The sequence below is a fragment of the Pelmatolapia mariae genome, linkage group LG10_11 (genome assembly GCF_036321145.2).
Source record: "Pelmatolapia mariae isolate MD_Pm_ZW linkage group LG10_11, Pm_UMD_F_2, whole genome shotgun sequence".
NCBI lineage: Eukaryota > Metazoa > Chordata > Actinopteri > Cichliformes > Cichlidae > Pelmatolapia > Pelmatolapia mariae.
This window is the reverse complement of record NC_086236.1, coordinates 74,375,112-74,398,654: the sequence shown is the minus strand read 5'-3', so window position 1 is coordinate 74,398,654 and position 23,543 is coordinate 74,375,112. Positions and strand designations below refer to the sequence as shown.

The following is a 23,543-nucleotide window of genomic DNA, read 5'->3' as shown; positions in this document are numbered from 1 at the left end:
GGGAGCTGGCCCCAGGGAGGGGTCACTTGCCCCTCCCATTCCTTCCCTCCTCATCTCCAGCTGCCTCCCTCTTCCCGCTCCACCACAATCACCCACACATGCAGGGCCTTGGGGTAGGGGTGTGTCACCAGCAGTGTTGGTCAAGTTACTTGAAAAAAGTAATCAGTAACTAATTACTGATTACTTCTTCTTTCAGTCCAGTTCTACTTTTCCTGCATAATCCATCATACAAATGTAATCAAATGGAAACGTCTCTTTTTAAAACTTTAAATCTTTTAACTTTATGCATCAAGCAAACATTAAATTATCTGCAACATTCTCTGACTGGAAGAAATTTGTTGAACATTTAAACCTATTTTCTGCACATTCCTGCACATAAAATAAAATATTTTTTTGGTGTTTACACTCAGTCTTTCAAATAGATGCAAGTAAAACACAGCAGAAAATAAATAAAATCAAAGACTCAGCGGTCCTGTTGCTCTATTTTCACCTGTAAAGCAGGAGTGGGGCAGGCGGAGGTTTGCCCTGGTGCAGGTGTGCTGCAGCGGTCAGTGGAAGAATCCGCGAGTTTCTCTGTGAATTTCCCATTACGTCGGAGCGCACTCGGTGCTTGCTCGGAAGTTTAGGTTTTTTTTCGCTGTAATAAGAAGTTTTCTTCCCACACACAACGGACGCTAATGTTTTTGTCACTTTTTATGGACTCAAACTCAAAGTAAGGTCAGTACTTCCACGCTTTAAACGCTGCACGCTCATACTCTCTCCCGCACTCGATATATTATCCATTGTCGATCTGCACACAGCTGTTGTCACGAACGTCGCACTCGCTTACGACACTGTCATGAGACATTCTCGCAAAAAATCACGGTTTTAGTAACGCAGTAACGCAGCGTGTTTACGGGAAAGTAACAGTAATCTAATTACGTTTGTTGCAATAGTAATCCCTTACTTTACTCGCTACTTGAAAAAAGTAATCAGATCAGATTACAGTAACGCGTTCGCGTTACAAGTAATGCGTTACTGCCCATCTCTGGTCACCAGGGTGCAGGGGAGGCATCCCCCCCCTCTGTCCCCTTCTGGCTGCCTGTGCCTCAATTTTATCCCACAACTTAGACATTCACATTACTCACACTCTCATTACACATACATATAGGACCTTGGGGGTGGGCACGCTACACGGCATCCAGAAGACCATCAGGGTGTACAACCTCACCCCTGGCGTCGTTGCCCACCTCTCAATTTTAAATACACGTAGACATTGAGGGCTATCAGGAGGGGCTATGCGCTTACCTGCTGCTCTCTGGCAGGTAGCTCCATGCCCTCCTGGGTTTTAAAGGAACCTTAGAACACACATGCATCAACACTACATATGAGCGGGTGGAGGGAGGTTTGGAGTCTTCACACACCCCCGTTCTCTGTTGCCTGCTGGAGCGGGGGGGCTAGGAGGAGGAGTTGGCCGTCCGATTGGGGTCTGGAATGTGGGGCCTCCCTGCTGCTGCCGAGTCTGCTTCTCTCCAGCCCAGGGAAGAGGGTAACACCACCTGGGTCTGGGTGCCGTTTCCCCCTCCAGGGGCAAGGGTACCTAGACCCGGTTCTTAGAGTACGCTTGGGGAGTGTGATTGTGTGTACAGCGTCTCTTTATGTCTGTCTCCACGTTGGTTGAGTGTGGAGTAATTGCATATGAGAGCATGAGGGTGGGAATGGATGTTTGTATCTGTGTGTGACTGTATGTCTGTGTCTATATGTCAGGTTGGGTATCAGACGTCACCTCTCTGGGGACATCTCAGGCCCTCCAAGGTATGGAGGCCTATCTCCCCCCACCACTTCCCCTGCCAGTGGCAGACGCCCTCAGACATCGGTGCATTGGTGGTTCTTTGTGTCCGGGTATGGGCGTCCAGGTACGCACCGGCTCACTCCTGGTGGCTGCTTGTTGGGGCCTGGAGCCTGGGGCTCACTCGGGCCACTTCGGGGGTGGGGTGCCCTCGGCCTCTCGGCCTGGGGCTCAGTCACCCTCAGCCCCCCTGGGGCTCTCCTCAGCTCTTTCGGGGATAGTGGCACGTTTGCCCCTCCGTTGGTCTTCCTTGGTCTCTTGTGCTCTGGGGGGTCTCTGGATGTCTGGAGTCTTGATCTCCCCCATACCTGCTTCATGCCCTGGAGGACAGGGCTGTGGCTCCCCACACACTCTACCCCAGTGGTTCCCAAACTTTTTTTTGCTAGGCCCCCCTTTGTTTTACAAGAAAAATGTACCCCCACCCCCGCGCACGCGCGCGCACAAACACGTCCTCCAACCACACACACGCATATTTTGCTCCATTGTGGTTTATTTCACACCTCAAAAATTTAGTAAACAATTAAGCAAATACAAGTAATCTGCAATAAATTACAGGCAGTAATAAAATAAACTACTAACCCCATATGGAAAAGAAATAGTAAAAACTGATATGATTTACTCATGAAAGTGGCCACTTTCTCATTACTTTCATATATTGTTTTAGTAAGTATCCAAAACATACAAGTTTCATTATATAATTTTTCAAGGGATCTTATATCTGTTTTCAGTCTTGTATGCTTTTCATACAAGTTTCACACAAGACAGATACAAACTTTATAAGATTTATATATATCTTTTCCATATGGGACTCTTTTACGCTACGTCCGCACCTACACCGGTATTTTTGAAAACGCAGCTGTTTCGTCCACACGTAAACGGCGTTTCGAATCACCGAAAACTGAGATTTTTTAAAACTCCTTTTTTGCGTTTACGTGTGGACGAGGAATACAGAGTTCGTCAAAGGTATGTGCCTTTTTTCACGTCACGCTGTGCGCCACGTTATTGTTTACGTGAGATGAATTGCAGAATGGCAGATAGAGACACAATACTGTTAATCTGACTGCAGGTTTTACACGCTTACATATACACACGCAGTTACGGTCCCTCCATTTAGAAAGGCAGAGGCGTCACGGTGTAATTATTTTACATGTAGTTGTTTTTTCCTGTGTAATAATATTCAACATTGCTATCAATACATTTTTCAAAAAATGTCTCTCTGTGCAAAATGGGTTCAAAAACATAAACAACTGTGGGATCCTGTTTGTCTGTGATTTAGACAGGGGGAACAAATGGTGGCAGGATCAGCCTGATGTTATTTGTATCCCACTGTAACTTTACTGTCATTATGAGAAGTGTTTGTGAACTAAAAATCAAGAATGTGGGATACTGTTTGTCCGTGATTTGAAGAGCCCAACGCGTGCTCACGACGAAGGGAAAACCAATTCTGCAGGGAGACCTACCTCTGCACTCGTGCAGGTGAAGCCAAAGGGAAGATATGCTTCACCATATTTTCTAGTCTTTGGATTGGAAGGAAGTTGGTTTGGAACTTCCTTCCAAGCCAGTTGGTTTGGTGCAAGCAGTGTCCAAGCATTGTTTTTTTTGTTTTTTTCCCTTTTCATACTGCGCCCCCCCTGCAATGGCTCTGTGCCCCCCCTAGGGGGTGGGCCCCACACTTTGGGAAGGTCTGCTCTAGCAGATCGTTACATGAAGGAACATTTTAAATACAAGCGCGCTCATGCTCACAGGTGTGCACACACACAAACTACACCCTTTTTGGCTCCTACATCAAAGCACACTGTGCGCTGTCGATCCTACGTGCTGCACAATAATGTTTAATATTTAGTATTTACTGTTATATTCACATAGATCATCGTGATGTTGTTTATTATATTGCTCTTTTTTTTGCTTGTTTTCTCTTTTTTCTTTCCCAACAGGTGATCCAGGTGATTGATAGATGTATTTTTTGTCTCTTTTGTTTGTTTTTGTTTTTTGCCCTTTATCTCCGTCCCTCTTCCTCGCTGTTTTTCATTCCCCCAGTCACGTCTGTCCCGTGTGTAGCAAGTGAAAATAAAATAAAATAAACAATAAAAGGTGAATCAAATTGAACAATACGGCAAGGCTGGGATGGTCCATTTGGTGAAGTAAATCCGTTGGGCATCTTTCTTTGCCTTTAGACAATAATTCTGATGGCAAAAGAACCAAACGGGACAGGCGGGGAAAAAAAAAAAAAAAAAGCCAAGGCAAGGATCCTCAGGCAGAGGATCAATAGGGGGACCACGACCCTCGTAGGGCCCCTCCCACAGGGCTTAAAGATCTGGGACTCTCCACCAGTCGCTCTGAGAACTGAAAAAGCTTCTCGGATGAAACGTCTTCAAGAAACTTAAAGAAGTGCAGACGCTTTTCTTTCCAAAATGTTTTTGAATGTTACTGAGCACTAATTAGCATCTCAGATAAACAACATGCCATGTGTGTTTATGTGTGTGTGTGTGTGTGTGCACACATGTGAGTGCGCTACCTGTGAGGTCAGCTCCTGAAAGTGAACTCTGTCTTTTGTTCAGAGTGTTGATGACACTCAGGTTTCTTGCCATGATTCCTGTCTGCTCCTGGAACCAGTTTCTCGGCTGATCAGAAACCTCCAGCTCCCAGTCTGCTGAGCCCTGACTGGACATAGAGCAGCGGCACTCGCTGAGCCATCACAATAGCTTTCTGAATAACACACGTTTAATTATTGCTGCTCCGTAACTGCTGTTTACTAACATTTATGTGCTTTATATTTCAAGGCATAGAAACACTACAGAGAAAACCCAACAATCAGACGACGTCATATGAGCAAGAACTTGGCAACAGTGGGAAGGAAAAACTCCCTTTTGACAGGAAGAAACCTCCAGCAGAACCAGGCTCAGGGAGGGGCGGGGCCATAAAAACACACTGGAGTCTATTAGATAGATATGATACAAACCACTGCAGTGCAGTACCTGTAATACCTACAGCGTGCTCTAATCGCTCTAATAGGATATTATGATCAACAGTATGGAACGCTGCACTGAGGTCTAGCAGGACAAGCACAGAGATGAGTCCACTGTCAGAGGCCATAAGAAGATCATTTGTAACCTTCACTAAAGCTGTTTCTGTGCTGTGATGAGCTCTGAAACCTGACTGAAACTCTTCAAATAAGCCATTCCTCTGCAGATGATCTGTTAGCTGTTTGACAACTACTCTTTCAAGGATGTTTGATATGAAAGGAAGGTTGGAGATTGGCCTATAATTAGCTAAGACAGCTGGGTCTAGAGATGCTTTTTAAGTAAAGGTTTAACTACAGCCACCTTGAAGGCCTGTGGTACATAGCTGATTATTAGAGATAGATTGATCATATTTAAGATTGAAGCATTAATTAATGGCAGGACTTCTTTGAGCAGTTTTGTAGGAATGGGGTCTAAAAGACACGTTGATGGTTTGGAGGAAGTAATTATTGAAGTTAACTCAGAAAGATCAACTGGAGAAAAAGAGTCTAAATGAACATCAATGGCACTAAAAGTAGCTGTAGATAATATTACATCTGTGGGATGATTATTGGTAATTTTTTCTCCAATGATTGAAATTTTATTTGTGAAGAAGTTCATGAAGACATAAGAGAAACTTATTCCAGTTAATTAGTGCCAGACAGTAAGAGATGACATTGTCTCCAGCTTATGGGGCATCTGCTTTAAGGTGTGTTGATGACAAAGCTGTGTGAGTCTGTGGAAAGTGTTACCTGTTAGTGTCCAGAGTGTCGCCTGGCTCTGACAGCTGGCCGCAGGTCAGTTTAAATTCGGGTGGAGGATAAGTGTTGAGTCCCTCTGAAATAAACCCGAACAACCCATCAGTGTGTCTCTGGTTACAGACAATAGGGAGATCTGAGCGTGCTCTTACTGTTGAGGGTGGAGAGGAAGACCCTGATGAAGCGCTGGGCGTAGCCCTGCTCGTCGGCCTTCAGCCTGTCGAGTCTGATCAGGTGCTGCTGTGTCGGCACGCTGGCCAGCTCCTCCACCTCCGTCCGTTTGTAGCGATCACCCACCGCCACCACAAACAGCGCCACCCCCTCACACTTGGCCTTCTGGGAGATGTAGCGCAGCTTGGCCTGGTCCCTGTAGGCCGTCTTGGTGCCCACCACAGTCAGGACGGCCCTCTTGCTGCGCGGCTGGCCGGCCTTCAGCAGCACCTCCCTCAGGGTGTATTTCAGCATCTGTCCCAGCGCCAAAGAGCCGCCCTGCTGCTGCATGTTCTGGATCATGTACGTCTTCATGTCTTCAGCGTTCTGGTAGGTCTGCAGGCCGAACTCCACCTTGGTGCTCTGTTGGACCAGAGCCACTCGGGCCTGGCGGCCGGCTCGGCGGGGCTGTGGACTCACGGCCAGCTGCTCCACCACAGAGCTCAGCAGCTGAAGGGCACCGGCGTATTCATCGGCCTGGATCTCCCTGGAGCTGTCCAGCACCATGACCAGGTCCACATCCGCCTGCTGAGGCGGCACTGGTTCCTGGATGAAGGCGCACTCCTCTGCACGCCTGCAGGGGTCTGCAGAGACAGCAGCAGCCACTGAAAACACCTTCATTCATCCTTTTGTCCACATACGCTGCTCGTGTATTTATAGTGTGATAAAAAAATGTTACTTTCATTGTAAACAGTGATTTCTGTCATGTATTACCAAAACTGAAACAAAAAAAGTCTAATATTGCGTAACCGTTTTTTATCCAGGGAAGGATTAGACCCCTGTCATGTAATTAATATATTCTTAGTGCTTATTTTCTGATTATATTGTTTTATGTATTTTAGTAATAAAAGCTTGTAAAGCAAGGCCACTTTTGACTCACGAACTAAGTGCTCAGCCAGACTGAAAAACAGGAAGTTAGTGTAGAACTGTGCAAGCATATTAATAAATACAGGAAACCAGACAGAAAAAAGAGGAACTAGTAACATATAAGGAGTTGTTTGTATCGAGGCTGTGTGTGACGAGTAAAGTACCAAAATAACACCTATATGAGACACATTTTTAGCTTCTAATGTTAGAGATTCTGAAAATGGCTTTGGGCTGTGCAGGGCTCTCTCTTCCGGTGATGATGATTTAATAAAGAATTACAAGTGTTTTGCCCACTCTGAGTCGGGTTTTCTCTGTTCTATCATGGGGATCAAAGAATCGGGTTTAATATTTGGTGTTTCCGCCCAGTTCCCTTTGCAACAGAGAGAACAAATGCGGCCGAAGGTTGGATCTGATATGAGGCGAACAGAAGACCGGTCTAAAAAGATTTAAAGGTAAGCACAAACCTGTTCAAGAAAAAAGCAAATTTTTGCATATTGGGTGAATTCTAAATTATCTGTTCGCTGAGTTGACGATCTTAACTATTAAATTGGCTCAGTAGTGGTAAAACTAAATTCTTGAGAATAAAGTAAAGCTTTGAAGTAATGATAATGAAACTTGGAGAATGACAGTACTGAGATAAAGGTAATATGGTATTTCATGGTAAAAGAGAAATGAAGAAGTAATGTATGTTTAAGAGAATATAGGGCAATAGGTAATTGATCATTTGTTTGTGGGATTTAAGTCCCAATTGAGTATAAAGCCGGGCTTAGACATCAATAAAACTACTTGTGGGGTTTTGTGTGGTGTTTTCAAAGTAAATAAAATTGTTTAGAACTGGGGCGGGGACCTCTAAGAAGTGCAATTGTTCAGAGTGTTATGACTCAACTCTGTTCCTGGACGCGGGACATTGTCCTCCGGCGAGAGGTTTAGTTCGGTTGGCGACCGCAAAAACTGGGGACTTTCGTGAATAGCCAGTGGTCAAAGGACCATTTCTTTTCGTCCAGGATGATTTCATGCACTTGTTTGACTGAAAGAAACTGGATTTCGGGTGTGAAGCCTTAACTTAAAACTTCGGGTAAAGCCTTGGGTGTGAAACGCCTGGAATGGAGCTTTGGGTAAAGTTTGGGTTGGTTAACGCTTTTAAATTGACTTAGAGTTTTAGAAAATCGGGCCAGTTATAGTTTGGAACTGTTACTGGTAAACTGGTCATAAAGAAGGTCAGACCCTAGTGGTGTACGCCTGTAAATTTGTCGAAATTGTGTAGGAAAAGTTGAAAAGTCTGGTACCAGCAGATGTTTGTCAAGTATGTCTTGACATTTGGTGTCTTTTGTTATACTTATAAATGTTTGAATGTATAAATGAAGTGTAAAATTGTTTTTTGGATGAATGACCAAAAGTGCACATTGTTTTGAAAGTGTGAGAGAAAAGGGTGTGACGTGTGTGTGTGTGTGTGTGTGTGTGTGTGTGTGTGTGTGTGTGTGACGATTTTTTAAGGAAGCTCAGGGAAGTGTGCAAAAATGCTGATGAAAGTACGGTGTGCATGGTGCTACAGAGCTGAGCTAAAGAATGGTGATGTGTGTGGAAAAACTGTTAATTGTGCTGAAGATTTGTGTAAAAAGAGCTCTGCTAAGCACGCTGGATTTTGATGTGAATGCTTGCAAATGCAAAGAGTTGAGTATATTGGTGTGTGTGTGCTGAGGGTGCATTCTTTTTATATTAAAATTAGCAGAGTTACAGAGGGTATATAGATTGTTAACACAAAATAAGAGTTCGGTAGGCTGTATATTGATGAAAATCCAGTGAAGTGAAGAGTGTGTGTGTGTGTGAAAACCGCTCAATGAATGTGTTAAGAAATAGTAATGGAAATGATATTACATAAATGTTTTAGTGTGTTAATACAGGTGGACTCTCCTCAGCCTCAAAATATGAGTACAGCGGCAAAATGATAGATTAACAGAATTGGGACGAGGAACAGGCCAGGCTTTGGCTTAAAAATTTTACAGCTTCACCTCTCATTCTGTCCTTATCCTGAGAAGAAGCTTAAAGGACAGTCAATCTCCTGATGAAGACAGAAGACAGACAGAGCAACACCGTGGACTTGGGGAATTAACAGCAGGCAAAAGACAGTGCAACTGACCTAAAACACTGAAGGGTCCAGCAGCATCTATGAATACCATTGTGGATGGAACATGCGCTTTGACCAGTGACAAGATTGGGTGAAAGCACTGGAAAGCACTGGACACTGAGTTTCATATTTGCCATGCTGGGAGTTAACCTCCAAGAAAAGACTGAAAAGATCAAGAGAGAAGGAAAGGAGAGAAGAAACAGCTGATTTGGGCCTGTTTGATCTGGGAGGCCACACAGGAAACTGTGAGAACAGGGACGAGGACCGGTGAGAGGTCAAGGCTGGATGAGTTTAAGTGACAGCATATGGGAAATTGGATTGAAGATTGAGGCTGAACTCATGGAGGTTTAGAAATGTCCAGAGCATCACAACAGAAAGGTAAAAAAAAAAAAAAAAAAAAAAAAAAAGAGAGAGAGAGATAAAGAAATAAATAAAGTAACAATTACATGAATGAATAGAAAAGACACATATACAAATTGTCACATGTTAAATTATTTTTGGAGAGAATCAGAAGTGAGACAGTTTGAATCCACAGCTCAGCGCAAAGATGCATGAATTAAACCTGATTATAAAAACACATCGAGGCAATAAAGACCAGCTTACACTCAATATTAATCTGAATACAAAACATACACGCAATGAAGACATGCTTACATTCATGAATGTGAATACATGACATAAATGCTAAATGGTGTAGATTTAACACACTTAAAGCTTGAAGTTGAGGAATAACTCAGGGAAGTTCCATGACAATAGAGTGATGTTTGTGAAAAGGAAAAAGATAAACCAGTGATTAAAAGCTTTAAGTAGTTTTAGAATAATGAGTTAGAAGAGCTCTTGTACAGATTGAGCAAAGAACTGATTACTCTAGAAAGAAAAGAAAAGAATTCAATAATGTGGTAATGTTTTAAATATGCATTTCTCTTGTCAAGGCAACTTCTTCTGAGATGAGTTAGTATGCAAATTAGCTGAATGTGTGGCGACGAAACAAAAAAAAAAAGAAAAAAAAAAGAAGAACTGAAGCTTCCTGTCTGGCTGTGAAAGAAACATGTCTGTGACTGAGAAGAATGGCTTGGTAAAATATATAATGGTAAAATACAGGATAATTAAATAAAGTGGTCAGGTCTGTGACTAAGTCCAGTAGTCCAGATTTGGAAAAGAAATTTAGAATTTAGTGATGATAGATTGTTATAACGTCTTTAGAAAGGGCGTAATGGGAATATTAATGTTGTGCAAAACTGTGCGACTTTTAACAAGATTGTCTGTGTATTTAGCAGGTGAAATTATATCAGTTGACCTCAGACTGTCAGGACGCTGAAGAACCTGAGGCCAACCACTGAAATATGAGGTGGGGAAAGTGAACAGAGGGAGTGATTTTAAGTCTGATTTCAGACTATGTAAGTATTAGTTAAGCAGGAGTAGGGCAGAACCTTTATGGCCCCAAAGTTCTAATTCCCACAACATATTGATTAGTAAGCAAAACTTTTCTGTGATTAAGATTTTTGGGGTTGTTGTTTTAGTGATGGGTTAATGGACTACTTGCACTAAGGCATGTGACGTGTTTCCGTTTCCAAATACTACCGCTTGGGCATTTCCGGTATGTTTGTTTATCTATCGGTAGCTACGCTAATGTCACTTCAGAATGAGTATAAAAAGTAAAGTATTTAAAACAGAACATTTTCAAAAACAGGAGAAGAAATACTCCGAGCATTGCTGTGTCCCACTTTGTTCGGCTTCGGCCAAATTTAACGGCATACTAAGTTTTCATGGCTTTCCGACCCATTCCGACTTGAGAAGACAGTGGCTGGTAAACATATGCCGGGATCATTTCACGATTACCTCTCACACCAGGGTCTGCAGCAGACACTTTGCCAGTGATCAACTCATAGAGCCAACAACCCTTGATGGTCGAAGGCGGCTTATTAAAGGGGCTGTACCAACACTTTTTGAGTGGAATGGCTATAAAGTTGAACATCCGCGGCGTAGTGTTTGGGAGAGAACGGAGCGACGCCCTGAACTAGTTCCTGCTGACGATCAAGAAGAGCACAGTCTTACAAGAGATCATGACTACTGCTCAGTCCCTGAGCCGTCTGCATTGGACATATCTGCAGGTAGTTAACTACCTCCTTAGTTAGCCAACTACCTAACACTATTATAACAGTGTCTAACAACAAAAGTGACATTAGTTAAGAAAACCTCAACTATAGTTTCGGACGACATAAAACACCGTTTAAAAAAACATGTAATGTAGAGAATTGACATCAAATGAAGGACATAGCGGAGTAACGTAGTGTTTGCATTTGAAGTTAGCTAACGTTTCTTTGTCGGTTAATTTACGTTTTCTTACCTTCGTAGTTGTGTATATATGATGCAGAATATAACTTAAATCCTTTATCTAATTTGCTGGCGGGGGTAGTCGTTACTCTGCAAATCCGATGAATATCAGTGATGTTCAATTTTGGGAGCTCTTGTAGGCAGCGAGTGTAGAAAGTCGCCATGGTTTAACCATACCGGAAGCACTGGGGCAGGACTACATAGAACGCGGAAGGGATTGTGCAAGTAGTCAATTCTGTCAGTTAGGTTTGGGTTGTTTCTTATTTCAGTAGAGGGAGTTTTACTAATCATGGACATGTCTATAACTATAATGTCTATAACTGGGCCCATTATTTTTGTAACAGTGCACTTAGAGAAATCTTGTCAGGTGATGATGTTTTGTGCTTTGATGAGCTAATGATCAGCTCTCTTTTTCTCATTTTTGTTCTAAGCAGGCCTGCAAGATTGAATTAACAGCGCTGTAAAAAAATTTCGGGAGAATAAATATAAGGTGAGCTTTTCCAGATTACAACTGGCTGAGGAGAAGGCCATCTGTGGGGACCTGATCAGGTTGTAAGAGCATAAAGAACTCTTTTTCTAAAAACAAAACAAAATAAAACAAATGAATGAGCTCATGTTGCTGAGGGTGGAGAATCTGATTTTTTGCGTGGGAGTCTCCACTATCAGCAAATATCTTGTGTGAATGCGTGGGAGTGAATGTGTGTGACTGGACTGTGATGGACTGACGATGTGGACTGAAGCTTTGACTGACTTGACACGGAGACAAAGACTGGACCAAGGTTAGGATGAGAAAATGTTGCTTTGTTTTGCTTTGCCATGAGCAGGAGGAGAAGAGAGAGCAGAGGGGAAGAGTGTAGTTTCACATGAGTGTGGAGCGTCAGACTTAATCCTTTGGCTGCTAATTTTGGGTTGCTGATGTTTGCTTTAAGAAAATTCTGTTTTATGGACTGGGTTTAGATTATGGTATTACATTATATTGTTGGGAAAATGCCAAATGCTAAAGGGGAGAAAATTTTTGATATTACTCAGGTTACCATTAACAAAAGCAGGCCACTGTGGAAGTCAATTAAATTTTATAGAGAAAAATAGTCAGAACCAAAGTAGTATTTACGAGTCACACAGGGGATTGCTAGACTTGTCACATTCAAAATACAGTTATGGAATACCAAACACTGGTCCGAGTGACCGAGGTTTTTTCCCTTTAAAACAGTAAATTATTAAAAAGAGCACGAAGGGTAAGGGTATGTGATACGAGGTGGTACTGGAGGAGGACAGGAGCGAAGTAAGGAAAGTGAAACACATTTTGGTTAGCTCTGATAAAGTCAAAAAAGATAAGAAGTACGATGACACTGAGGGGATGAACGTGACATTAAAAAAATGTGGAAATTTTGTATGAAGCACATGACTGATAACTGTTCTGTCTTAAGTTTTGTTTGTTATAACACAGATTGGATCATAAGTGGGGAAAACTGAGTTTCAAATGTGAATTTCATGTTAACACACAGGTTTTGTTTCTAGGCAGTTCCGAGGATGCAGGCTCTGGGTGGAGCCAGGAGTTCAAAAGATTTAACATGATAATTAAACTGATGTTATTCCTTTAACACAGGTTTGGAGGCCCGGTGCAAATATACTCGAGAGGAGAATTGCTGAGGTGTTCTGAAAAATAATATGATTAACCTTTTTCTTTTCTTTTAATTTCCTAATGGTGGTTTTGTTTGACACGTGGAAATGTGTCAAAAAGGGTGAGTTTTAGGGCTAATGTGGACCAATAAATTATAGCATCAATTTATGACTTTTTGGGTGTTTGATAATTTAGGTACGGTAAAACGTAGGCAGAAATGATTATTTTCATGTTTAAGCCAAAGGATTAAAATAAACTGAATCCTTTTTAGAAGATAAAATGCCGGTGTTCATAAGAAGCTGAATACCAAACTCAAGGGGAAACTGTGGGACAGCAGCTTGAGTAAAACATGTGCTTTGGTGAAAGAAGGGAAGATGTTAGGATTGAAAATGTTTGCTTTCTTTTTGATTTCTAGAATAAGCATTTATAATCATTTTTCATACACACATTGCAATTGTGCTCATAGGAGTTGCCACTCAGTCTTGTGAAGGTCATAAGCTTCATTCAGCGTGACTGTGTAGATTGAAATATTGTAGGAAAAGGACTTAGAGTGCTTAGGGGTGAATGCAAACACGGTTACACACATAAATAATAATTAGGCCAATCCTTTTGACTAGAGAGCCCAGAACATGATAGTTTGAACTAAATTAGGATAATTTAGAGAACAATTGATGAACATATTAGAGGTGTTTTCGTTTTCTGTCCTTTACAGAAGAAGGAGCAGATTCCAGAACCACAGCGAAACCAAGAAGGGGTTGGCGAGAATCCAGGAAGCATCAGACCGAACGGCTCTGGCCAAGAAAGGGGGACACGGATGTGACCCAAAAGAAGAACAGAGCACAAAGAACCTCTCAGAAGAGTAGTTGTTCAGATTACAAAGAACATAAGAAAGTTTGTTAGACAGAGGTTATAATGTGAGCATAAAAGTAATGAAGAGTAATGACAGGGACTTTAGTAATAGTTTGTAGGATTTTTATGTTATGTAAATTGCCCAAAAACAGTGTTAAGGCCGGATATGCGCTACCCGTTAAAGGGGGTGAAAAACCAGGAGTAAATTTTTGAAAGAGGAAACGGGTTAACTCTATAGAGGCTGTTTCAAAGAGTGACAAAAGTAATGTAGGATCTTTTACCAGGAAAAAGCTAATTGTATCTGTTTGGATTTTACAGTGAGCACTGAGGGAAGTCAGGGACTTTAAACTGGGATTGAAAGAAAATTAAACTGGGTGAAAAGGGGGTGTAGGAAGTAGATTTAGGACAGCTCACAGCCCGGCGTAAATGCAAGGTGCTGTCTAAGAGCTTGATTTCTTTGTTTGATTTATTTGTTGTGGATAGAAGTAATTACCCCACAATAATAAGGGACCATTGAAAATATACAACCCGTTGAGGGGACGGACGACCTAAATGATTGGGCAAGTGAAAGGTTTCATGTTGTTTAGCATAATCACTTATGATATACCCTAGGCTTTTAACATGCAAGTAAACTTAATGGGATAAATCAGGAATTATGTCGTGTTTCTTAGGAAACACGAAAAGGGGGAGAACTGTCATGTAATTAATATATTCTTAGTGCTTATTTTCTGATTATATTGTTTTATGTATTTTAGTAATAAAAGCTTGTAAAGCAAGGCCACTTTTGACTCACGAACTAAGTGCTCAGCCAGACTGAAAAACAGGAAGTTAGTGTAGAACTGTGCAAGCATATTAATAAATACAGGAAACCAGACAGAAAAAAGAGGAACTAGTAACATATAAGGAGTTGTTTGTATCGAGGCTGTGTGTGACGAGTAAAGTACCAAAATAACACCTATATGAGACACATTTTTAGCTTCTAATGTTAGAGATTCTGAAAATGGCTTTGGGCTGTGCAGGGCTCTCTCTTCCAGAAGATGATTTAATAAAGAATTATAAATGTTTTGTCTATCATGGGGATCAAACAATCGGGTTTAATACCCCTAAAGTTGTGTATCAACCAAAGTCTCTGTCAGTGTACAGAAGTTAAATATTTGACTGTTTTTCTACACGATGAACAAAGAAAGAAATGTGTGAAATTACAGAAAAAGTTCTGGGAGTTTTGTTTGTAACTGTAGTCGTATAAAAACATTTCTGTCATTTCATTTGTTGTTGCTTAATGACTTTGTGCAGTATGAACAGGGAGGTTTTAATCAGCAGGGAGAGCCGTAAAACTGCATCAGCTTGTTTGTGGTGAGCAGCAGATCCAACGAGTTAGAATCAAAAATGGCTTCAAGTGCACATTCAGGTCTGTGAGACTCGTTCAGACTTATTTTGATGTGTTTACTACCACTGGGGAGAACACATCACATTTAAGGCCTGGACACGTTTGGAACGTTTTGTCCTCCATCATGGAAAAATGAATATAAAACCAGATCAGCTCCGAACTTTATAAACTCAGCTCTGCCGTCTCCAGTGTCATTGAAACGCAGCTCACTGTGTTTCCAGGTCTCTCTGTGCACTCGGCCTGAAGCTACACTTGCTACCTGGGAATGTCGGCCCCCTTCCTTCTGTCACATATTGGTATGATCCCAGTCTGTCTTTGCTTGCGATTGGCCGCATGCTGTGCCCACCAAAATAAAGTCCCACCCCTGCCTGAATGGCTGAAGATATAATTGCATCCATGAGTCTGCCACCTCTGTACGAGACCCTCACAATCACCTGCTGCAGAGCCGATAATGGCATCAATAAAAGTAGCTTTACGTCCTGAGAACAGTGAGATGTGGCGATTTCCAATTTTTAAGAGGACTGTAAAGTCAAGCTTCCTCATATTCACTTTGATCCCACACAGCTCATCAAACTCAAACTAAAAAGTGTGGAGTATAGATGAGGTATGAGCGTCAGTCGTTACCGTAACAGATGGCACAGATCTTGACCCTCCTCAGGTCAGCAGCCGGCTCCTGTGGCCTCCTCAGCACCGTGAAGATGGAGTTTCCTGTGTCGTCAGCCTGAGAGGAAACAGCAGCTAACGTTACCGACTGCTTCACTCATTCATGACAAACAGAATTTCTTCAGCGGCTGAGGGAAGACGACAAGCAGCTTAAAGAAAATGATGTTTTATTGAACTTTCCCTCTTCAGCCTTTAAAGTCCACCCGTCTTGTATGTGCTTTATAACTGACAGCCATGAGAGAAGCTTTCAGACACCACAGCTGTTTCTTCCTGTCGTACACTAACTTCTGGCTACACACTGTAAACGTAACTGGAGCCAGGGAGACTAAGTGCACAATGAGCTGGAACGACTTCATGTGTTTGCAGGCCAAACAGGCTGTGAAAAGGCCCTCACATCATCTGCTGAGAAGGTCCCAGATGTATTGGCTCAAGTGAGAGCAAAGAGATTAAAAAGGGGATGATGAAACTGTGGGACCCTCCTGAAGTCATCACACCGTAAGGTCTAAAAAGGAAGACAAAGTGCAGCATGGGCTGGAATGACCTCTTTTCTATTAAACATGTCCTGATAGGAGTTCAACATGTATGGGTTCAAGAGTCCAAACACTGGGACACCCTAACCGCAGCATTAAGAGCCAAATGTTTTTAATCCAAGGCAAACACTCAGGTAATCTCAGACTGGGCGTCGTTGCTGTAACAATGCTTACTGATTTGTGAAGTTCCATCTTTAGCCAAACCAGATATTACAATATCGACTCCACACTCCCAGAGACACTGTATGTTCACATTGATAGGCATGGTAAGTTTTGTGGACAGATAGGGTGGCACGCTCGCTGCATTGTTGCATCACTTCCTGCTCCTGGTGCGACACACAGAGGTGCTTTTTCAGTTGTCTTAAGATCAGCAGCAACATCAGCAGTAACTGTCTGAAAAGCTGGCTCTTTTCTGCTCACTTTGTCAGTTGTCCAATTATTCCTTGGCCTCCTTTAGCATTAACACCCTGGTCGCCTGGTTGTAGCTTTGGAGGTCAGGCTCCCCACAGAGGCAGCCAGGCCCTGTGGTGCTTTGCAAAGGTACTGCAGGCCTGGTTGACTGTGTCCCAGGTGGGAAATCAGGCTGGTTTGGTGACTACGAGGAGGAAGCGTAGCCTCAAACAGAAACCTTCAGTACATGTACCCAAAAGGTTGATTCTGTTCAGTCGGCTGAGACTGAAGAAGTCACTTGGATGAGTGATGAAACGTTTCCCCCACTGAAAACACTACGCTCAAATAAACGGATCTAACTTTGCCAAAACGCTGTGGGCGTTATAGATAAACGGGACAATTTCTGGAGGAAACGTTGTCTTGTTAGAAGAGATGACATCCATCCTAGGTTGGACAGAGCAGCTGTCACGGCCTGGAGGATCACCAGTTTCTGCCTTTCTCTCTCTCTCTCATTCTCGCTCTCTCTCTCATTGCGGGTTCACGCCCTCAGCCACGCCCCTCGGAGGAAGAAACACCTGAGCCTCGTTAGTGCTGCCAGCATTTAATCCAGGGAGCGACTGCTGTTCTTTGCTGGATCGTTGTGTGTGACTCGCGTTAGTGAAGCCAAGCCTCAGCAAGTTTTCTCTCGTGTCTCGGTGCTTTTGTATTAACGTACGTTTCCCTGTGTACAGACTCCCTGGACTGTTTCCCGTGTGGCGAGTGTCGGAGAGAGAGGCTGGTCGCGTGTGTGGATTGTCTGAAGAGGAATGAGTACCTTTCCCCTGGATTTCCCTGGAGCCCTGACCCCTCACCTTTTTGTATATACGCCTGGTGGACTTTGTAAATAAATTCTCTTGTGTGCATCTGACCTCAGAGTCCTGCGTGTGAGTCCTCCACCTCAGCAGCTCCCATTTCTAAAACCCTGGACACATTTATTAACCTTTTCATCTACTCTAGTCCATGCTGGTATGAACGTACTGATTTATCCTGACACACTGAGTCACACTAAGTGTCAGACTCCTCAACGCACAGGCCAAGGAGGAGTGGCAGCACTTCAGCCTATTAACCAATCAAAGACAGACACAGTTTGAATTCACTTAAAAACTGTTAATAACCAGTTCTCATTTGTTATAACAAACAAGACATAATATTTTGTTACAGATTATTACTTCAGTACTTCAGACTAAAGAAGAAACTGATAGTTAGGGTGACCCTGAATCCTTGTCGGTCGTCTAAAATAATGTTTTCTGATCAAAGCTGTGTGTTTGAGTTACTCCAGGGAGTCGCGTACTTCACAGTCCAGGCTCTATTTTTCTACAGAATCCAGAGTCAAGATAAAATTATTAACAAGATACCAGAACACTTTTCTTAAAGGTACCCCAGTATGTTACTTAATTACTCCTGGGAAACAGTAATTTGCTACACTACCTGTTACATTAAAAAAAGCTGCCACACACTGTCTCACAACCACAGTTTAGCAACACGAACCTCAGGCTACAGCCCACACACCAAAGCAAATCCCTAATGAGGACTCACATCTCTGAGATCTTTCTCTTAGCAGAACACAAAGCTGCACAAAGCGAAGAGTGATTCTACTTTAGAAATGTGAGCAGGTAGAAAGGGAGGCTGCAGCCTGACTGCTCATCTGTTTGTTCTGTCTGGGCAGCATCAGCAACATCATGCAATTGTTTCTGTCCTGGATGCAGTTTTCCTTTTTTCCACTTGTCTTTTGTAAAATAAAAATAAATGTCCATATCCATGCTGTAGGCTGCCTCGCTATGACTCACTCTGACACGTGAACTGGAATCAGCTGATCGTAGAAGAGCGCAGGGCGTTTTTTGATTCCCATCCCCAGATGGTCTCAGCCATTGGTTGTAAGTCAGACTAAATAAAAGATGATTTTGTGCATAATGGTGCAAAAGTGTTCAGGTTAATTCATCAACATCATTTTTTCCAAAAACAGAAAAACTATGAAACATGTTTGTGATGTATGGTCTAATTTTATCATGTGGGCCTGACCCTAGATGTTCACCATGGACCTGATGGAGGTTAAATCAAACTCACCTCCATCGCCTGATTAATCGCAGGAACGTTCCTCAGGGAGATGATTGCTGGGACGATGTTTAGAGCCCGGTACTCCATAATAGCAGCAAGAATGGCATCGTTGTCCTGAGACGCCCCATTGGTGAAAAAGACGGCCACCTTCCTCACCATGAACCCAGCTCGCACTCGTTTGAAGATGTTCTGACCCACAAAGCGCATGGCGGCGCCCAGCTGGCGTTTGTTGGACGTCCTCTCTAGGGCGATGTTCTTCACAGCTTCTATCAGCGCAGTCTTGCGATGGTATTCCTGGAAGCGGATCAGGTACTTGGTGTAGGCGTTGTATCCAACCACAGCCACGCGAGCACCTTGTGGACAGTTGCTCTCAGCGATGCTCAAGTCCTCCAGCAGGTGGAGGAGGGCGGAGCGCTGCCTCTCGAAGGCCGTCGCAGTCACGTCGTCAGACATGTCCAAGCCGAACACCAGCTCGGTGGGGTAGACCGGACACTGCGACTCACCTGGAGGAGGTCACGTGAGGAAAAGCTGAAGTGAAACGACCGTTTCAGACGGAGGAAACACGTTCAGGCCGATTAACAGATACTCAAAGACGACTAGTTACAAGTTACAAATGACTTCTGTTACTCAGTAAAATCCTACAAGCAGTCGGAGACATCCGTCCAAATCAACAGTTTCAGATAAAAAGGTGCAAATATGTTACTCTCGTCCCGATGAGCTCACTCAGTCGGCATCTGTGGACAAAGTCTTTGCGCCGTACTCACCATGTTTGTTCTCAGTAAGAGGAGACATACGTACCGCATGAACAAGCTGTGTGAAGGAGAAACACATTATCAGAGCGCTCATACTCTGCAGTTTGTTTTCACAAACGTTTGTTTTAGTTTCCATCCTCTACATAAAAACTCATAAATAAACAGCTGATCATGTTTTTGCAAACGTGTTTAAATCGATGACACTTACCACAGTTGTCTCTGATTTTGTTGATCAGTTCACATTCCTGAGATGACAGAAAATGACCTTTGTAACAACATATGTTATTTTAAGCAGGTGAAGCGATTTAAAGGTGGACTTACAGACAGGCTTCTGCTCCCAGGAGGACCTTTTGGGCCCTGGATGGAGGAAAAACAGAGATTATTGTAAGTTTATTTGGGAGGGTCTGATAATCAAATCTGTGGCCTCCACAGGGTGATGATGACAAGACCCGCCTCCTTTACACGGTGCCAGTTTTACTTTGACACCTGTGATCCCTCCCTGACAGCTGAACAGGATGCAGCGTTACTGCTGGTATCATCTCTGAATCTGCCAATCATGGATGGATTTTGTGTGATGTCTGTTCCTATGGACAGTGATCCCAGCATCATTACCAGCTCTTTGAACTGAAATCGTCCATCAGTACGCGCTCTAGCGGCGTCCTCCTCTTCTTCTTCTCTCAGTTGCTTTCTTTTGGGGTCACACGGCCACCTGCCTCCAACTCACGATACCATCCTGCTGTCACAGCAACCCTCTGCATGATCTCGTCAAATACATCCATGAAACTTCTATGAGGTCTTTCTCTTTTCATTCGCCTGGCAGCTCCATCTTTTAATATATTCTCTGTCTAATTTAGTTTAAAAACTAAATAAGCCTTTGCTTATTGGAAGATTTGCTTAGCAGATAACAATTTATCATTCAAAGAATTATTACAGACCTGCTAATGAGAGTGAAGGTAGGCAGGTGAAGATACAGTTTAAACTTACTTTGTGTCCTGGGTATCCGTCACCTCCAGGCTCACCTGGTTCTCCTGGCCTGCCCGAGTTCCCCTGTATGGGTCACACATGAATCACAGAAGAAGCAAAAAGCCAACGTCTCAGTGACGTGACAACAAAGAAACATTTCTTACCCCACGACCCCGGTTCCCCTTGGATCCTGGATATCCTTTTGGTCCCTTCGCACCTTCGTCGCCCTGAAGACAAAACGCCGAGTCTCAATCACCGCAGAGTCCAACATACTTCTAGCTTACTTTGGCTGAACCACATGGTAGTATTACAGTTTCAGTGTGTGGAAAATGGAAGGACTCACCGGTGAACCAGGGTAACCAGGAAAGCCAGCATCTCCCTGTACAAAAAAAGAAAGAAGCAACGATTAAGACGGCAAAGACGACTTTCTCAAATGTTCGGCCACATGTGTAAGTTTGTTCATACTTGGACAGTTTTACCCACATCATCATCCAGCTGAACAGCACCAAAGAGATCCCCATGCCTATGCAGATGATACTAAGCTGTACTTTTCCACTAAGCCCCCAAATCTCAACAGCCTCCCAGACCTCAATCAGTTCACCGCTGCCAGTGAAAAATGGACGAACGTTCCTTTTTCTCAATCCTGGTAAAACCGAGGTTCTTCAGGTTCTTATGAAAACTTGGGAGGGAACATAAATTACAGATTCTGCCAGCAGAGAGTTCGGGTGAGGGTCACCAGTGACACAAACCACAGTGTAACCTGGGAGAACCAGAACCAGAACATCATCTCCTCCACCAAACGAATAACTGAAACTAAAATCATCTGGCGCTCTTCTTACTGCTTTTCATTGTTGATGAAAACAGGATTCATTCATTTTTTGTTGGTTGATGTTAAATTAAGGTTCAGCTCTACCTTGGAACCTTTCGGTCCTTCAGGTCCAAACCCGTCACCACCATCCAGACCCTGAACACAGAGAAAGTCACAGTCATGCATGAGATAAATGCACTGAATTATAGATATATGTATATACACAAACTCATGTTCAGGATCCTACCGGCATGCCTATGGGTCCCGGTGGTCCTTGAGCACCCTTCACACCTGGTTCTCCTGGTTGGCCCTGAAATACCAACCATGGACATTTCAAACCTTCTGCTTCTTTCAGATTTTTAGAGTTTCTCCATCAGAATTTATACGGCCATCCAACCAAACCCTGCAGAAATATCTTTCCATTTATGAATTAAAAAACAAATTATATAAATTATTTACAGGCTGAATCCAGTTTTATTCTTATTTTAAACTTTTACATGTAAATGGCTGCTGTGGTTTACGGCAAAAGTGTGTGCGCCTGTAGGGTTAGTAGTTGGATAAGGGTTGGGTTTAGATTTCTAGCCACGTGCTATTTGGGTCAAAAGCTTTCCAATTGCAAAGAAAGGAAGTGATGTCACGCACCTTCTGCCCATTAGGGCCACGACTTCCGGGTAGCCCCGGTTCTCCAACAGATCCATGTTCACCCTGTGGGAGGAGCAGAGCTGTTCACTCTGTACAAACACTGAACACTCTTCATGTTGCAGCCACTGGAAAAACCTCTAAAGCCTTTAAATGTCTAAGACCTTTAAAGCAACATGGAAACCAATAAGAAAATAAAAATGTAAAAAAGGAACATTAGTGTTTTCCCTCACATAAAATAGTGCTCACTTTAATCAGACACGTAATTTAATAGAAAATCAGTAAATCATATTTGAGCTCGTTGGTCAGTGATGCATGAATGCAGCGTAGTTGATGAACTAACCTGATTTCCTGGAAAACCAGGTGTTCCTTTGGGTCCAGGTTCCCCATTATCCCCAGCAGGGCCCTGCAGGGTCAACACAGTTTGATAACTGGTGATTATTTACACCTCTGCTCTTCCAGTCAGAGATGACTGAGGGCTAGTCTGCATGGCTGCAGACTATTAGTCATCTGTAGCATGTTAATAATATTTATGGAACTACTCCTTATTTGCCTCCTTCTACAACAAAGTGCTCTAAACTTACAAAAAGTGTTGGAAAAAATAATAAAATTAGAAAATAAAAAATTAAAAAGAACAAGAAAACAAACAAATGACAGTAAAATATTGAAAAAAAGAAAATACGATGGAAAGGTCAGGATACACAGCAGCAGCAACTCATCGATAGAGGGCGCTAGGATACCGACTGTGGAAAAAATTACATCAAAAAATAATTACACAAATATGACAAACACAACAAATCAGTACAATTTGGTCATTCAGGATGTGTGGCTGTCTGCACGCGCTGCCAGAATCCTAACTATGCTGCGAGTCTGACATTTTTCAGGCACCAGCGTCTGAGGCTAAGTACTCACTGACCAAACGGAATACCTGCCTTAAGATTTTGGTTGGTGTCATGTGAGCGCTGTGTGGCAGGCAGTGGGAGGAGCCAAACGCAGGACTCAAAACTCAAAAGAATTAACTAAGGCAGGCAAAACACCAAATACAAGAAAAACATAACTCAGACGTGAAGCTAGTTTCATGTCTGAGACAGCACTTGAGCCTGTACCAGGATCTGATCTGAGCCATGTGATTCAGGATAACGGCTTCAGCGTTCAGAAGGTCCTTCATGAAGTGGTTTAAACGTAAAATCTAAAATGAGATGTGATGCTACCATGACTGCAGCAGTGGCTCTTATGTAATTTGCCATCACTAATAGCAGGAAATGTGGTGTGGATAAGTGCAGTCATGTTTTGGGGAAGTACGATGTGAAGTTGGCCTTATTCCAGATCAACAGTGAGTTTGTGTCTGTGTGATACCTCCTAATGCTTTAGCTCATCACATGGACGTACGTCAGCCTGAATGTGCAGACTGAGAATATCACAGACTTTCTGTGAACACTGCCCATGAGGCTGTTATACAACATGTGTTCACAAATATACTCCACTAAATGTGAAACAGCTTTTGTTAAGTGACTAACTAATACCAAGCAGCGCTGCAACTGCATCCTATCTGGCTTTGTGGTTTGACAGAGAAAAACAAATGTGGAGAACAGATGATTCCTCTTTTCGTAAATAGTTCCACCGAATTTCTCTGGAAGTCTGTCCATGGGCCAAATCCAGCACAAATCTGCCAAATCCAACTGAGCGACAGCCAATGTGTAACCAGAGTGATGCAAAAACACAGACT

General features: G+C 42.9%; 1 protein-coding gene across 2 annotated transcripts in view; it reads right to left on the bottom strand.

Annotated features, from left to right (window-relative positions):
* Positions 1 to 23,543, bottom strand: part of LOC134637598 (collagen alpha-4(VI) chain-like) — a 70,637-nt gene that overhangs the window by 5,692 nt on the left and 41,402 nt on the right. For both annotated transcript variants that reach the window (XM_063488055.1, XM_063488054.1), the window contains exons 24-38: positions 22,161 to 22,223; positions 21,821 to 21,883; positions 21,426 to 21,488; positions 21,284 to 21,334; positions 20,714 to 20,749; positions 20,535 to 20,597; positions 20,392 to 20,454; positions 19,729 to 19,764; positions 19,616 to 19,652; positions 19,454 to 19,465; positions 18,665 to 19,158; positions 15,603 to 15,699; positions 5,738 to 6,379; positions 5,580 to 5,664; positions 4,344 to 4,489 (exon numbers count right to left, since the gene is read on the bottom strand). In XM_063488055.1, the coding sequence (XP_063344125.1) occupies positions 4,344 to 4,489; positions 5,580 to 5,664; positions 5,738 to 6,379; positions 15,603 to 15,699; positions 18,665 to 19,158; positions 19,454 to 19,465; positions 19,616 to 19,652; positions 19,729 to 19,764; positions 20,392 to 20,454; positions 20,535 to 20,597; positions 20,714 to 20,749; positions 21,284 to 21,334; positions 21,426 to 21,488; positions 21,821 to 21,883; positions 22,161 to 22,223 (1,951 nt within the window). The remainder of the gene's footprint in view (positions 1 to 4,343; positions 4,490 to 5,579; positions 5,665 to 5,737; positions 6,380 to 15,602; positions 15,700 to 18,664; positions 19,159 to 19,453; positions 19,466 to 19,615; positions 19,653 to 19,728; positions 19,765 to 20,391; positions 20,455 to 20,534; positions 20,598 to 20,713; positions 20,750 to 21,283; positions 21,335 to 21,425; positions 21,489 to 21,820; positions 21,884 to 22,160; positions 22,224 to 23,543) is intronic.